Source organism: Andrographis paniculata, unplaced genomic scaffold (assembly GCF_009805555.1).
Source record: "Andrographis paniculata isolate CXL003 unplaced genomic scaffold, ASM980555v1 Contig69END, whole genome shotgun sequence".
In the NCBI taxonomy this organism is placed as follows: domain Eukaryota; kingdom Viridiplantae; phylum Streptophyta; class Magnoliopsida; order Lamiales; family Acanthaceae; genus Andrographis; species Andrographis paniculata.
The window spans coordinates 1,015,421-1,032,371 of NW_026137605.1; the positions used below are offsets into that span (position 1 = coordinate 1,015,421).

Consider the following 16,951-nt stretch of genomic DNA (forward strand, 5'->3'; position numbering starts at 1 on the left):
ATCAATAATCCATTATTTCAACCACATTCAATCAATCAGCAAGCAATGGAGACATCGAAGAGTTTGCAATTTCAGATGAACCAACGTCTTGGCCAATATCAGACGCGTCGGAATGAGAAATCGCTCAATCGCGTAAGTTATCCATCGACAATTGACTTTGAAATCGTGAACATCGCAACCTTTTGTGATCGATTTCATTAAAATTATACGACTTTGTTTAGCGATTTGGAATTTTGTAAATAATCTTTGGCATTCGCAATTCAATCAGAGCCTTCAAACTACTACTAAAAATAAGATGTAGCACACCATTCAAGTAATATCAGTATTTCCATATGAAGAGAACAATATCTCATTTTAATTAATTACTGATATGTGATTGTATTTGATACAGATATTATATTATATTAAAAATAAATTTAATATTGAAAATATCATATGTATTCCAATAAATATTACTACCTCCATCCACCGCCAATTTATCCATTTAGTTTTTGCATGTTAATATTTGAATATTAATTATTATAACAAAATGGATAAATATTTCTATAGAGGTCTTATAATACTAATGTAATGAAAATTGTAAAAAAAATTATACAAATATAAAAATATTTTTAATTTTAAAAATAATGACGCAAAATGCAAATGAATAGATTGGACGTGCACGGAGGTATAATAAAATTTTAAACATTTTACTCTTCAATTTATAAATTTAATATTCAAACATTGGACAACCATGCATTCTATCGGGGTGTTTAAAGTTTGTTTGTTTTTATTTTAAGATAATTTTAAAATGAATTTTTGATATATTAACATTTTTTTATAAAAAATTATGTAAAAAATTTAAAAATAATAAATATATATGTGATATATTAATGTTTTGGAAAAACTAGTGTTACAATCCTACATAATTTACTATTTAGGCCATTAGGTTACTAAAAGAAATACAACTATTTTTTTCACAAATATCACATTAAAAAATTAAAATTAAAATCAAACAAAATTATTATTTTTTAAAAAATATTAAACTAAAATACTTATTTTATATTTTTTATATTATACAAAAATAAATATTATTTTCAAAATTATACAATAATATAATACTTATTTATATCATATCAAATAATTATTATGGACAATTTAAAAGTTTTACTATTTAAAATGAAAATTCCAAACAAACACTTTTTTTTTTACAAATTGACTTTTCTAAATTTCAATTGCTAAAACGGGTAGGGTTACATTCAACCCGACCCATAGGATCCCTAAAGCCCTTGGCGGCCTGGCCCGGTTTTATAAACGCTTTCTCGGACAACAGATTGACGACAATACTGCATATTTCTCGACTCGTTTAAGCCGCCACCGCCGTTCGTCGTTTCACTCTCTTCTTTCTCTGCCACCGCGCCGCCGCCGCCGCCGCCGCTCGTAGTTACCTCTGCTGTTGCCACTTCCGCCGCCGAATTTTGTCCCCTTTTTTCTCCGAAGCTCCAGCATGAAAACTCTAAAACGACACAGGCCGCGGGAAGACGATGCACATCGGAAGAGCCTCGGCCGAACTGCTAAATGGAGTAAAAAAGGGGGAAGCGGTGAGTATCGTGATTGTGAAAAGATAAAAAAAAAGACCTGCACGGTTGCGCGTGTCGTATTTTTCTTGATTTTAATGAATTGGTTGTGTGCATTGCGGATTAGGATTTGAGAAAACGAGTAGATCAAGCGCAAATGCGAAAAAGAAGCTTCATGTGTATGAGGAGAAGGATGATATCTCAGGCATGTTGAATTAATAAATAAAGAAATATATATATATATATATATTGCTATGGCGGTTTGGTTTTGCTCCATTGAACTATGTAGTCATTATTTATTTTTAATTTTTTTCGTGTAAATACAGAGGATTTCAGTGAAGAGCAGAAGAATGAAGATTCCGAGGCGGAAGATGTTGCGAAAGCTGCATATAGAGAACCGTCAATGTATGATAACTTGTTGAAGAGGCTTGGGTCTGGTAATTTATCTGTTGCAAATGCGCTGCGCAGAAGGTAATTTAACAATGTAGTTTTTGTAAGAAGTTCTTCTTGAATGTGAAATCAATGTATTATTTAAAGGCAGTATGTTTATCCAATTTTCCATAAAGGCGATGAGTTCCATGAACTCCTCAAATGCATTGCTTGAAATTACTGGTGGTGTTTTGACTTAGAAAAGCCTCTTTGTTCTTCACTTTTATTAGATGATCTTGATATTCTTATGGATAGGGTGGATTACATTACACACACACATGCTTGTGCATTTGCATACCTCTTATTAGATGATTTTGTGCTGTTAGGCAAAGAGAAGAGCAAGGGCAAAGTGACACGGATGAAGATGTGGGCGATGATTCAGACCCATTAAGCGATTCCGAGGAAATTGATGGCCACGAGGATGGTAAGAGATGGGTTTTGTGTTTTATTCTGTGTTCGATTTACATTCTTCTGACATGTTTTTTGTTCATTGTTTTCCCCTTTAATACAGGAGAGGGTAACAAGTCTCCTATGAATTACAATGCTGGAAGTGGCTCAATAACTGGCTTGGGGCTGAGGGAAGATGTGGAAACCAATGGTGATGAAGATGATCTCACTGCTAGTGATGATGCGCTCTCTGACACAGATGAGGAAGGTGACTTGGGAGTAAATAATCAGCACCTTTCTGAAGCATCTGCAACAATTAGGTTTTGTTTTATTCTCTTGTTAATTCGGCCCTTTTTACTATTTTAGCTTTTTGGCAAAAGAAACCTTTCACATTCTTGTTTTGCTAGAGTTGTTATTAACTGAAACAGAAGTGAAAATATTTTTATTTGATCTGTGCTCTTTCATTTTTGGAAAACCTGAATCTTTCTTGTTTTTCTTTCAGTAACTTTGACAGTCATTTGACTTACAAATTAGAATCTGTGGAGGTTGACAATATATTGAAAAGAAAATGGAGATACACCTGGACGATGCCTGCTCTTAACATGCCTAATTGCAATTGGAAGGGAACAGGATCATGCTTCATGAAGGTCTGAACTCATGTTTAGCCTTTTTATCGTTGCATTTGGCTTTAGTGTAATCAGTTTATTTTGAGTTAGTTGTCTCTATGTTGTGTGTTTCTTGACATTGATAGTGATTTGTGTGTTCCGCTACATATTATGCAAGGATGACATTGATTTCGATTTCTTTGAGGATTTCAGTTCATTTAAATCCATTCCAGATATCTGATCAAATTGTGATTCTAATTGTAAATATGTAAATGGACGTTTGGGATTGGAAAAGAAGTTATATATCACCTTTGAAACTATAGCTGAGTTCTAATGCCTTGGCTTCCTTGCTGACAATTTGGTGTCATCAAGTGGATTTTACGACGTGAATGGTTGATTCCATATAGAAACCCCATTCATAACTTGTTTATAGGCTTTAACTAGAACCAGACAAACTAAGTTAATTTCTCCCAGTTATATACGCCTATTTCCACTTCCAGGGGAGTTTATTATATTGATGCATCTGGATTTGAATGACATGGTCTTTATATATTCTTTTAATAAATTTATATGCCTGTAACTATGAAAATTATATGTAGGATATGGACACAAGTCTTAATTATGGCCTCAAGACAAAGTTGTACAAACATTGGTTGGAAAGCTACAAGGAATCTGGAGGCAGTGAATTTCATCAATCGAGGCAGAGATTGTTTTTCTCTATTTGTAAGTTAACTTAGCTGTCCTTTAGCAGACATGTTAAAGCCCTCTTATTTGGCCTCTAGACCATGCTCGTACGTGTAATCCTGACCTTGTACTTGTAATTGTGGAAGTTTGGATAGCAAACTTGGCAAAATGCATTTCTTTATATAGGTGTCCCTGAATTTATTTTTTTTTTTCCTGCTAAATGTTCATAATTTATGATTTATCTGGTAGCTGTCATGTGTACTTTATCCTATTATTGATTATATGGTGTTTTTTTTTTAGGTAACAGTTATTATGATATATTACACCATAACAAAAAACCCTTCTATCTCAGAGGATTGGAAGAAGAATCGAGTATCATGGATGCATATGTGATGCATTGTGTACGTATCCTTTATTTTCGAGCCTTGGCAGAACACCGATAAATTATCAACTGTACTGTTGTGCTTTTTGGGGGGCATTTGCTTGTTATAGACTTATAGTTACAAATTTGTAGTAGCTCCATAATTTATATATATATGAATGATATGTTTGTGTGCAGTTGAACCATATCTTTATAAGTAGAGATCTTATGGTGAAAAATGAAAGAAAATTGGCAAAACAGCAGGAGAGTGCAGAGGAAAAAAGTGTTGATTGCGATGCTTATCTTGATCGTGGATTTACTCGTCCTAAGGTATGCTCTGAATTAATTGTGCTTTCACAGTATTACAATATCAGACTATAGTGTATAAACCACATAAATGACATGTGCATGATCTGATCCGGAGATGCTCTCTTTTCTGCGGAAGATAATGTTGAACTTTGCTTTCGACTGGAAACTCTTTTTCCTACCATATCATTGTTTGCTATAATAATAATGCTATTGAATTATTTTATTTTTATTTTTATTTTATTTTATTTTTTTATATTTTGTGTCCAGGTTTTGATTCTTTTGCCACTGGCTGGAATTGCCCGTCGTGTTGTAAAGAAATTGATCCAGTTAACTCCACCCAAGTATAATGTAAGTCTCTTGTTGTTTTGCATTACTTTTGGTAGGTAGCTTATGGGCCATAAATGCTATGTAGCACCATGATGAAGTTAAATTATATGAATAATATATGCTTAAGTGAAAAAAGGATATTGAGTTATATTCTTAAACTAAATAAAGGCTGTTAGTAATATATTTATCTGAATTTCTTTCTTAAACTAAATAAATGTTGTTACTAATATATTCTGAACCTCTGATTTTACTCAAATATTCTAGAATTTAGCTAGCCTGCTAAGTTACAACCACTCTGCTGTATTTTTACCATACACAAGTTTAATTTTTTGTCAAGAAATTTTTTGTAAGAGTATGGTTACTCTTCATAGAGTGGCTATACTATTATATTTGGTTGTATCAGCACCTACTGCTTCTGCATAGGTGATGATGCTTTGGGAATGATTGCTAAGATTTGACATTTTATTCAATCTAAATAGGCTAATGTGGAAAATTTGGAGCGCTTTCATGAAGAGTTTGGTTCTGGTAGGGAGAGCAAGGATGATGGCAATGATGCAAAAATTCCTAATTCAAAGAAGTCTGCAAAACCTCCTGATTTTCAAGCATTGCTTGGTAATGACAATGACAACGATCACTTTATGTTAGGCATAAAGTTTACCAGTAGGTATGACACTTAATGTTTGCATTGGTTCCTAATTCATTTTTTTTTTCTTGGAATGACCTTCTTGACTATTGTAGTGATCTCATTTCATTTTCTCTTTGGCACTCTGTTTTACGAAGAGTTAAAAGCACATAAACCTTATCCTGTCACATCTGAAATTTGTGATTGTCAAGTTGAAGCACCAATGTTGGGAATAAAATATGCTTATGAAATTTATGATGTTGACAAAATTTTCATATAATGGTATTAGAACATTCTTATAACTTCTTTTCAAGGAAGAATGCATTTGCTTTGATCATTTGAAATTATTAAGTAATTATTATAGGCTATTTTCTGTTATATTTGGAAATTCAATTTAAGAAATTAAGAATGATTTATTTACTTCTACATCTTGGAATTATTCCTGCAAGTTGAATCGGTAACTCGCCATAGTCCCTTAATCTATTTCAAACTAGCCTAATATAGCGCCTGCTTGGACTCTTGTTTCCATAGACAAGTTACTTTCTTTAATTTATAAATGAAAGGATCCTGTTGTTTTTTGGTGTGGTGCACACATGTTCTTATATCACATGATAGTACATAGTGACATTGTGTTTGAGAAGTGCCAGTTGACACAGTGGTTAACCAAATCATTTCCTTTGGCCTTCATGTAGCACATGCCAATTATATGATTTGATCCCATAAAACTTCAATTAGAAAATTAGAAGCACTTAAGTCAAAGGATTTTGAGTTTTTTTTCTTCTTTCTGTAGGGGAATAAAGTTGTATGGAGATTTCTATACATCGGATGTGATTGTTTCTTCTCCGCTGGGTTTGATCACAGTAAGACTTTTTCCATCAACATTTTCACTGCAGATGTTATTGAGCTTTATATCATCTCATGATGGTTAAGTGTTGCAAGATATCCTGGTGTGTAACTAATCAAAGTGTGGGTGTAGATATAAGATAACTGAAGTATTTATTGGGGTTGTATGAACTTTATTGTTCTGTCTCCACTCTCTGGATGGTGTCTTTTAAAATTCTCAATCTTACATTTGTCCCTTGAATCATGCATTTGTGGTGATCTCTTGTGATTGAGTTTCACTTTTATTGTTGCAGAAAATTGGGGAGGCAGAAGTTGATAAAGAAAAAGATGTTGATTATCTTTCTTCAATAGAAGTATGCACATTAATATTTATATGACACCAACGTATTTTCTTAGGGATTTCCTTTAGCTTCATAAATTCATTGATAACAACATTATCTGGCAGGTCTTAGTCGTTGACCATGCAGATGTCATGCTAATGCAGGTCTGTATATAATCTGTACAGCAAAGTTTTCACTGTTTGTGTTACTGATTATATAATTTTCTTTTTTGCCCCTTTTTTTTAATCACTAAAATTTTATGTGATCCTCCAGAACTGGTCTCACGTAAATACAGTGATTGAACTATTAAATCGACTTCCATCAAAACAACATGGAGCTGACATAATGCGCATAAGGCAATGGTGTGCTATTGCTCTCATCTTTTAACTTCATGACAGTTGATAGAGCCATACTTTAAGAGAGATAAATTTGGGTAATTCATCATCCTATGGCTTCTCTTTCAGGTATCTAGATGGGCAAGCTCGTTTTTATCGGCAAACAGTGATTTTAAGTTCTCATCCAAATCCAGGTGATAAAATATCATATTTCTTAAGTTTCAGCTCATAGTAATGCTATATGGATATGCATGTTAGACTTTACAAGCTTGATGACGACAACTAGGACTTCTAGCAATACTATTAAGTTTGGTGATAACTGCCATCATGGTTTATTCTTTACTGTTTTTTGTTTTACTCCCCATCTTTCTGAATTAATTGAATAAACTTCCTTTGCCTTGTTATTGAGCATTTAAGCATGCTTTATTTCATTGAGTCAAACTTTGACGATATGCTTCTCACTTATGCTCTTTTACGTAATATTATTTTGGCTGACATCTTTGTTTCCCTTTGGTGTTCCTTTTGCAGATATTAATGCCTTGTTCAATAAGCACTGCCTTAATTATCGAGGAAAGGTCTGTTGTTGTCTTGTAGTTGCATTCAATGTCATATTACATTCTGCTTCGACCATTTGTTCTTTTTCCCATTTGTCTGTAGTGAACTTGTTTTAACAAAATCAATATATGAATTTCAGTATCAATTATACTTTTTATTAAATAAGTTGAGCAACTGATACCTCACAGAAGGTGTTATTTAATTGATAATCTTTTAATCTCTTTATTTATTTTTTTTGTAAGGTCAAATTGGAGTGCAAGTATAAAGGTGTCCTCCCAAAGATATTAATTCAAGCACGACAAGTGAGTAACTTTTACTGCATCTCTATTAGCTCTGACAAAAGTCGTGTCTTATTCTAAGGGTGTGTTTGTTTGGGGGCTTTGGATTTTGAGTTGGGATTTGAATAGTAAAAATTTTGAATTTGAATAGTTGTATGATGTGATATAAATAAGTGTTGATGTGATGTTTTGAATGTAAAATTGATTTTTAGTATAATATAAAAAAATAAAAAATAGGTGTTTGATTTGATGTTTTTTGGGGGAAAAAATGGGATAAATAGTGGAAATCTAATCCAATCTTCCAAACAAACACATCCTAAATTTATCATGAGAGTTATAAAAACTAAATATGATATGCCTAGCCTTTCTAATGAGAGACATATTATTTGCAGATCTATGAGCGTCTTGATATATCCTCCATAGAAGAAGCTGATGAAGCTCGTTTTAAATATTTCTGTGATAAGGTTTGTCCTGAAGTCATCTCTTTGGTTCTTTTTTTATGCTGTTGGACTTCATTTTCTTTCATATTTTTGAAACCTCGAGGTTTTTTCTTCTAATGTGTTGCGTGTTGACTGTAATGATTTTAGTAGTTTAACTTTTGGTTTATAGTAAATGTTTGTTACTTATTTCTGGTCAAGATAGAGTCGCACAGACAGATGGGGGTGGAAGTGAAAATTTTATTTGCTGAGGTCCTTGTACAGATGTTTTTCAAGTTAATTGACTGAATGCTTCTCCAAATTTTCCTTAAAAAACTTCAAAACTAGTATAAGTACATCTTGTGGTGAGGGTATATGTTGTCATCGGTTGAACCTATCAATTAAGAACATCAATATGACGAGTGCAATTTTCAATTTTGCAGGTGTTCCCCAAAATAAAAGATTCTGTTCAGGTTAAGTGAGACTCAATTTCATGTTTGTCTTCCATTGTTTAGTGGGTGAACTCGCAATTTATTTTATATGACTCAATGCAGGATGGGATGATGATTTTTATTAGTTCATATTTCGAGTTTGTCCGCATTCGGAATTATTTGAAATCACAAGCTGCTTCTGTATGCCTGTTTGGAGAGTAAGTAAATACTTTATTTTTCTTGTTTTCTTCCTCCGGCTTTTGTCCCTTTTGACTGTTTCATGTGTCATCTGCATAACATCTTTACTGAAGTATTATTAATTTTTTATTATGGTTACTTAGGTATATTCAAAGGAATGATATATCGCGCGTGCGAGGCGAGTTTTTCAGAGGCGAGAAGAAAATTATCCTGTACACTGAGAGAGCCCATTTCTACTACAGATACAAGGTTCTAATTTTCCCTGCTTATCATTATGTGCATTCCTTTCATCCCCGTTGAAGATTTCATACAGATCATGCTCATCTGCGCGGCTAAGAACTTTTGATGAAAAATCAATTAGATGGATACTTTTTAGCAAGCTGAAATGAATCCATTTATAAACTTCACCATAGTGTTATTTTTCCTACTGTTCTTGATTTATGTTTCTCACACATTCTTCTTTCAAATAGATCCGTGGTGTAAAGAATTTAATTTTCTACTCCCTACCCGAGAGAAAAGAATTCTACCCCGAGGTAAACCTGTTCTTTTATAGATATTCATTGTTTTCTTCAACAATATGTGCGTATATATATTTTCCATATTCGACAATGTGGTTTATTTGTTACCAACAGATTGTAAACCTTCTCGAAGAGTCAGATAGCATGAATTGCAGAGTCTTGTTTTCTCGTCTTGATCATCTCCGGGTAGGTATCCTTCCGGTTCCGCATCAGTTTACCAATGCATGAATTCAATTCTCTATACACTTTCTCATCTCAACGTACTCGATCCTGATGAAATCCAGCTCGAGAGGATCGTTGGTTCTGCTGCAGCCAAACGGATGATCGACTCAGATAAAGGTGTCTTCGTGTTCGCTTAAAGAAAATTTCAGTCAGACTTATACACAAAGTTACTTTCAGAGATCATCGCCAGGTACCTACATTTCAAGAATTTTTACTAGGAGAGATTATACACAAAACAATACACAGGCAAAATGCTATGCATGAGGACAAGAGAGTCGAGCATAACCAGGAATGACTTGTCGGAAGCAGCAACAGGGCCACTAACCCAATCTCCGGCAAATCATCCCTGGCTAGATCCCACTCCCTACATCTTCATGCACAAGATCAAATGCCTTGTTTCTCGATGCGCCGTTGCTGCTGCAAGAAAGCTCTCTATATATAGAGGTATGCAAGGTAAATGAGTTTTTAAGTGTAAAAATGCAGCTTATAGTGTTTTCTTAGCTACTATAATCTTATGCATATATTCCAGTATTCTCTACTTGAATTTTTATTTACTAGTTTGTTTGGTTTTGATTTGGAATGGAGTTTTTTTATTTGAATTTTGGTTTAAATAGTATTTTGATGTGATATTTTTAGATTGTATAATTTTGAATTTTATTACTCTGTTTCCTTGAGTAGGTTTTCGTTTTGCTTTTTGCACGAAGTTTAAGGTATATTAATATTATATTGATACCGAAGGAATAATGACTAAAATAATATTAATGTTAGTAGATAGTACAGGTATTAAAAAAACAAATTAAATAGACGGATCAAAATAGAAAAATAGATAGTTTGTAAATGGGCCGGAAGGATTATTATTTTACTATTTTATCCTTTTTTTTTTTTTTTTTTTTAAGAATGATTTTATAAATTGTAGTGATTGGTGATGGATGAAATTCTGATTTTGGTATCTCATTGTTGGATTAGAAAAGAGGCTTGTGATTGGTTCCAAAGCCAGCAAAATTTTAGTGTTGTGGGAATGGAATATTTCCCAACATACTTGTCTGAAGATTAGATGGAGCAGGGATCATGATTGACCATAAATGGACACGTGTCCTCCATTTTTAGCCTTTGACATTTGACTATCCTTTCTATTTTTATTCTTCTCTTGATTTCTTCTTTTGGACCAATTGCCATCTGCCACAGGAATTTTAGAGATTCCGACATGCCTGTCAGTTATTCGAATCGAATTTAGTTGATTGCTATTAGTGGCAAATGGCACATGTTTTGGAAGTATTTTATGATTTAGAAATTGTTTTTAGATTTTTAAATCTTTTTGGGTTTGATGGTTTTGTTAAAACAAACAAACACATTTTCTAAAATAAATTAAATATATTATACATTAATTATTTTTATATTATGTTTCAAATATTTTCCAATATTTTTTGTTCTAAGTAATATTTTTAAAATAGTAAATAATTAAATATATTTAATTTTCATATTATATTTTATTCCCTATTATTCAGATAAAGTTAAAAAAAAAATCTACACTTGTTTTCTCCTCTCTTTGATTTTCAAATTATTCTATTTAATATGATTTGTCTAAATTTTTATTTTGTAAATAAATATTGGAGTATTATAATATTTTAAAAGATATTATATCAAAATAAATTTTTAATTAAAATTTAAATCAATATTTTAGTTCAGAACAAATAACTAAACATATCTATTTCATTTAGAAAATATATTTTTTTTATAAAATTTCATAAAAAAAATAAAATTGTGAGATTTTATTATGTTTTTTGAAAATGTTTCACATATAAATTATAAATTATAAACGGATTACAAGCAAATTTGACATTAGATTTGAGCCTCACTGGTTTGTTTGGACTTTGGATGGAAGTTTGAATTTGAAAATAGTTTAGGTTTGACCTAATTTATGTTTTTAATGTGATATCTTTTTAATCAAATAATTTTTATTATACTCTTCTCCGTTTCATATTTTCTAAAATATTTTATTTAATTTGTCTCACATGTTTTGTAATATTTTTGAAATAAAAAATATTTAATTACTTTTTCAATCTCACTAGAAAGTTTTTTTTTTTAAAGTTTTTATAGTAGATTAAGAAATAAATGTATTATATTGGTTAATGAAATTAACTCTGTAAGATTTTGACATTTTTGTTCTTTTGACTTTATATACAAAGAAATGACATGTTTGTAATTTAAGTAAAAATAAAAGTATTTTGGTATTATATATAAGGTTTTTTTTACTAAATAAAAAAAAAAAATTTTCCTCATCACATCATATAATTATCAATTTTTTTTTTTTTTTTTTTTTTGTTTCGAAAATTAAATATTTCACAGTTCAAAGAAAAAAATTCTTTGGGACAAGAATTAATTTGTTATTTTGATCATTTTGAAATTAATTAGATATCAAAGGGAGTGAGGATATGAGACCTCCAAATAAACAAAACTTAAATGTAGCCGGTTCAAGTTTATTGGAGTGAAAATTATTTGAGCTTGGCCTAAATTTCAGTATGATGTTACATGTATGTACATTAAAAATGTAAATTTATTTCACCATCGAGTTGAGCTTATTCTATATAATAGAAAGAAAAAAAAAAAAAAAAAAAAAAACATTATGTTTTTTTGTTTCTTTTTTATTTTTATTTTTATTATTATTATTTTTTTTTCAGCCTTGTTTGACTAGTTGGAAGGGAATGTGAAATGGGCCTTTTCGAGTAGGACAATTCTTTCAATATTCTTATCTGATGTAGTTGTCAGGTCATTGGGGAAATTGACTTGTATTTAATTGTATTCTAGAAGTAATTTGATAATAATAATTGTCAATCAAAGATGGACTTTTTTTTTTTTTTAATTGTTTTTTTTGTCCCGTAACTGGACCGCTGTCGCAAACTAGTTTTATAAGTGAAAATTTTTTTGCTGTTTTAGTCCTCCGGCGCCGAAGACATCCGTGGCTCGCCAGAGGTGACGTGTCCGCCAGGTGCCCCGCCAGGTCAGCTACACCTGGCGGGCACGTGAATTTATTTATTTTTTATTTTTTTTAATTGGACCAAATAAAAAAAAATAAAAAAATACAAATAAAATTTAAAATAAATTAAAAATAAGTTTTAAAAAAATTAAAAAATTAAAAAAAAATAAAAATAATCCACGTGTCCGCCAGGTCAGTAACACCTGGCGGACACGTCACCTACGGCGAGCCACGCGGGCATCTCCGGCACCGGAGGACTAAAACAGCGAAAAGTTTTTACTTATGAGATTAATTTGCGACATGCTTCACTTACGGGACTAAAATGATAAGAAGGTCCAGTTACGGAACTTTTTAGGATTTTGGTTTTAAATAATAAAATTTTAAATTGAAATTGTTGTTTTATGTAATATAAATTTAATGTTGATATAATATTTAAATATTAAAATCAATAAAAAAATAAATATTTGATTTAGAGGGTGTTTAAACATCTTTTAGCTATTTCATCAGTTAAAAAGCTAATTTATGTGTTTGGTAAATTAGCTTTTTGAAATAGATTTTTTACCAAAAAAAAAAAAAACTAATTTCTAAAAAGCTCATATACCCAGCTTTTTTAAAGAGTTTTTTCATTTTAATTTTGATTATTCTTTATTTACCCTTAAAACTTAATTATTTATTTTATACATATAAAAATATTTTTATAGCAGTATTTATTAATTATTTTTAATATTTTTAATCTATTAAATTAAATTTTTATTTTTGTAAATTTAAAATAATTACTATTATTAACGATTACATATAAATTATTTTATTTGTAAAATATATAAATTTTTAAAAGTAAGTCAAATAGAAAAAATAAAAGTTATTAATTTATTTTTATATAATAAAACAATAATTAATATAATAAAAATATATATACGAAAGATTTATTATTTTATATTTTACATAATTTCAATAACAAATTATTATTGTTTAGTAAAAACAATTTTTTTAGATCTAAATAATAAAAATAAAAATAAATATTTTATAATTTTTTATAATTTTCAATAATTAATAACAAAAATTTTCATAAATTTCAAACCAAAATGATCAAAATTAAATAGTTTAAAGTAAACATATCAATGTCTTTAATAGTCATTTTATATATAAATAGCTAATGTCAAACAATTGTTTTATCAAACACTTTAATACAAACCACTAATTGAATCAACTAACAACTAACAGATAAGAAACCATCAGCTAATCGTCAAATGCACCTTTAATATTTTGAAAAAATAAATAAATAAATAAAATTTGAGGATAGTAAAGCACTCTTAAAATCTTACAAGTAAATAAAACTAAAGAATTAGAAACTTTAGAATATACTTTGTTTCGATTTAAAATTATAGTGTTGATTTGAGTTTTGTTTTAAATAGTATTTGTTGTGATATTTTATTGGTAAAAATAACATACTATTATTATTGAAAATTGTACGAATTAATAATAATTTTTTATTATTTAAAATAAAAAGAACACACTTTTAATGTTCCAAAAAAAAATAATAGGAAAAAAAAGAAAAGGATTTGATTGTTGGATTGTTTCAATTAAGTTATGCAATTTTTTTTTCATTTTTAACTCTGAATAAAAAATAAAAAATAAAAAATAAAAAAATAAAATAAGATGTTCCGTAAAAATAGTTATATATATCTATATTAATTTTTTTTTAATTTCTTTTTTATCTAAATTAGAATTATATCTTTGGCATAGAGCTGGCAAAAACTGATCACCCGATACGAAATAATTGTGTTTGGGTAAAAAATTTCAATCCAATTATGTATACAGGTTGACATGAACCCGACACGATAGCAAACGGGTCGGGTTAGGGTTGAGGCTCTAAACTCGAACCCGACACGACAATCCGATTATAATATATTAATATTGATTAATATATATTATATATGTAAAATAATCATAATTTAATAATTTCCTCTTAAATTAATTTTAACTTAAGTTCAATTTTAAATAATTCAACCTAATTTAAGCTCAAACTAATAAAAACTAACATAACACGACAACACAACCAAAAATTATTTAATTTAAATCAACACATTCGATTTAATTATGTATAGGGTCAACACGAGTTAACCTGAACCCGACACGATAATAAACGGATCAACCCAAATTCGACACGATAATAAATGAGTCGGATTAGATTTAAGTAATGTAATCTGTTTAAAATATTCAACCCGACACAAACCCGACACGAATCGACCAATTGTCAACTCTAATTAAACATAAACTTATTTATTAATAAAATCATTGATATTTTGGAGTGGGGCAAGGGAGTATAACTATAATATATACAAAGTAAAAATAACTAGAAACACCGCTAAATGGGATTTGATAATTTTTCACTATTACATAATTATTTTTAAAAAAAATCAAATTAAATATTTAATTTTATTTATTATATTAAATTAAATTTTAATTTTATATTTTAATTATTACATAAATATTTATTTATATCCTATTAAATAATTATTTATATTTAAAATTTAAACCTAAAGGCTAAAACTTAAAACTAACGAACACACACTTGATTAAAAAATATAAAAAATCGCCATTTTATATGGGCCAAAGCCCATAACTGAAAGCCCAATAAGTTAAAGCCTGTTTGTATTGTTCGTGGTTTATTTATAATAAAAAAACCCTAATTAGCCTCATCGGTAGTCCCCTGGTACGATCTTGCTTCGCTCCCTTCAGCGGCCGCCTCGAATTCATCAAGAGAAATGGGAGTCTTCACGTTCGTTTGCAAAAAATCCGGCGACGACTGGTCGGCAAAGCAGCTCAAGGGCGATCTCGAAGCGGAGGCCGACAATACTTTTAATCTCCAGCGCAAGCTCGTTCAAGCCGCGCTTTCCGCCGACTCGTCCGGCGCCGTTCAGTCCTCCTTCGCTCATGTTACTCCTTCGTCTGCTGTTTTTCAGGTTTGTGGTTCTGCGATTTGCGTTATTTTGAGGTTTATATGTGTTGGCTGTTTTACATTTTGATTAATCGTCTGTAATTTCTGATCGGTTTTTGCGTTTATCTTCAGAAGTTGTAGCTGCGTGAGATATTTGGGCTGTGTAGTTGTATTGATTCCATGTTTACTTTGTTGTGTGTGTTTGATTATTTTCCTACTTTTTGTGATATGGTATATATATATATATATTTATAAGTTTATCTCTATCGGATTTTTTGTCTTTTGTTTTGTTTGTATGCAATAGAGAATTTGTAGACTTGTATTGCATATAGGAAAATTTCTAATATAACTGTTTATTAATAAAACTAAATAAGATAGATTATTTCTACGCTGGTTTCTAACCTTGTTTAAAAAATTAAGGATCATGTTCATCTTCGAAAATCATTTGCGTAATAAGGTTTAGTACTTGTGAATTTTATGCCATAAATAAAATATAGCTGTGTTATGTGTGATATAATTTGTCAAAGCAAAAATTCTTTAAATAAATCACATTCAATGCACTTTTTTTTCACATACATATATTTTTTGTTACCAAAATAATCTGGAAAATCAAGGGTTTGTAAGGTTTAAATGTTAAAAAGATGGATGGAATCGGTTATTGATGTAGGGATGATCATCATATATAGTATTTTTATATATTTAATTGGTTCCCTATTTTTGTTAGAAGGGCATGCAGATTTCAATTAACATTTGGAGTATTGTATTGAGAATTTCAATTAACAGAATTTCAATTACCTAATTTATTATTGTTGATTGACTCCCTTATAAATAAATAGATGCTTATTTTTTAAGCTCAAGCTTTTAGGTGAGACAATTAATTAATAATTGTGAACACACAGGTGATTGTTGGTGGTGGACCTGCTGGTGCCTTTATTGGCGGAGGTGCGGCTGCTGCACCTGCCGCTTCTGGCGGTGGTGGTGCCGCCGCCGAAGCTCCAGCAGCTGAAAAGAAAGAAGAAAAGAAGGAAGAAGAGGAGAGCGATGATGATATGGGATTCTCACTTTTTGACTAGGTTTATCATCCGTAAATCTATACTTGGTTTTCCATCATACTTTTACCCCGGTAAAGCCTAGGTCGATATTTACTATAAAGCAATATTTCATCATGAGTTACTTGCGAAACTTCGCTGTATTATAGTATTCAGCTTCTACATCTAACATTTTTCAACAGCTATTGTGATTTATATGCATTTTTGTGCAGTAGGAAGAATAATCTTTGAATTTTGTCGGTTGTGAAATATAGTTTGGTTGTCCCTCTCCATGGATGCATTGCGAAAGTTTATATGGTGTTCTAGAAATATTCATTTGTTTGCCAAACCGATTAGTAAAGATACACAATGTGGATGATAGGATGGATCTATATTGTTTTGCATATAATTCAATGATGACTTTGCTAATTATCTTGTGTTGTTCTATATGGCGGTTTATTCTTTTGTTAGTAATGAAGAAATCACTATTCTTTTTAACTTGTGGGCTGGTTGTGTCCCTTCACATATAAGAGCAACCGCAATGGAAAATTGCAAAAATGTCTTTTTTGCTTATCTGGCTATGCTAAAGATCATCAAATTGTGATTCGAAATGTC

At 30.5% G+C, this 16,951-nt stretch overlaps 2 protein-coding genes across 2 annotated transcripts; both read left to right on the forward strand.

Moving 5' to 3' along the window:
• The first annotated feature begins 1,285 nt into the window (after positions 1–1,285).
• LOC127264038 (protein NUCLEOLAR FACTOR 1) lies at positions 1,286–10,042 on the forward strand. The gene is made up of 25 exons (XM_051293375.1): positions 1,286–1,580; positions 1,684–1,761; positions 1,883–2,027; positions 2,312–2,409; positions 2,497–2,692; positions 2,875–3,019; positions 3,577–3,700; positions 3,962–4,062; positions 4,221–4,352; positions 4,599–4,679; positions 5,138–5,322; positions 6,071–6,140; positions 6,417–6,476; positions 6,569–6,607; positions 6,717–6,805; positions 6,908–6,972; positions 7,307–7,353; positions 7,576–7,635; positions 8,004–8,075; positions 8,471–8,500; positions 8,582–8,676; positions 8,800–8,905; positions 9,127–9,189; positions 9,289–9,360; positions 9,459–10,042. The coding sequence occupies exons 1-25, from the start codon at positions 1,487–1,489 to the stop codon at positions 9,531–9,533; spliced, it is 2,322 nt and encodes a 773-aa protein (XP_051149332.1). The 5' UTR covers positions 1,286–1,486; the 3' UTR covers positions 9,534–10,042.
• A 5,011-nt stretch (positions 10,043–15,053) lies between these two features.
• LOC127264162 (60S acidic ribosomal protein P3-like) lies at positions 15,054–16,768 on the forward strand. Its single transcript, XM_051293590.1, has 2 exons — positions 15,054–15,333; positions 16,208–16,768. Exons 1-2 carry the CDS (start codon positions 15,136–15,138, stop codon positions 16,379–16,381), a joined length of 372 nt encoding a protein of 123 aa, XP_051149547.1. The 5' UTR covers positions 15,054–15,135; the 3' UTR covers positions 16,382–16,768.
• Positions 16,769–16,951: the final 183 nt, after the last annotated feature.

Coding starts and splice junctions, on each gene's coding strand:
- LOC127264038 (XM_051293375.1), top strand. CDS start 1,487: ATGAAAACTCTAAAACGACACAGGCCGCGGGAAGACGATGCACATCGG. Junction 1,762..1,882: donor GGAGAAGGATGATATCTCAG/GCATGTTGAATT, acceptor GTGTAAATACAG/AGGATTTCAGTGAAGAGCAG. Junction 7,354..7,575: donor GCCTTAATTATCGAGGAAAG/GTCTGTTGTTGT, acceptor TTTTTTTGTAAG/GTCAAATTGGAGTGCAAGTA.
- LOC127264162 (XM_051293590.1), top strand. CDS start 15,136: ATGGGAGTCTTCACGTTCGTTTGCAAAAAATCCGGCGACGACTGGTCG. Junction 15,334..16,207: donor CTTCGTCTGCTGTTTTTCAG/GTTTGTGGTTCT, acceptor GTGAACACACAG/GTGATTGTTGGTGGTGGACC.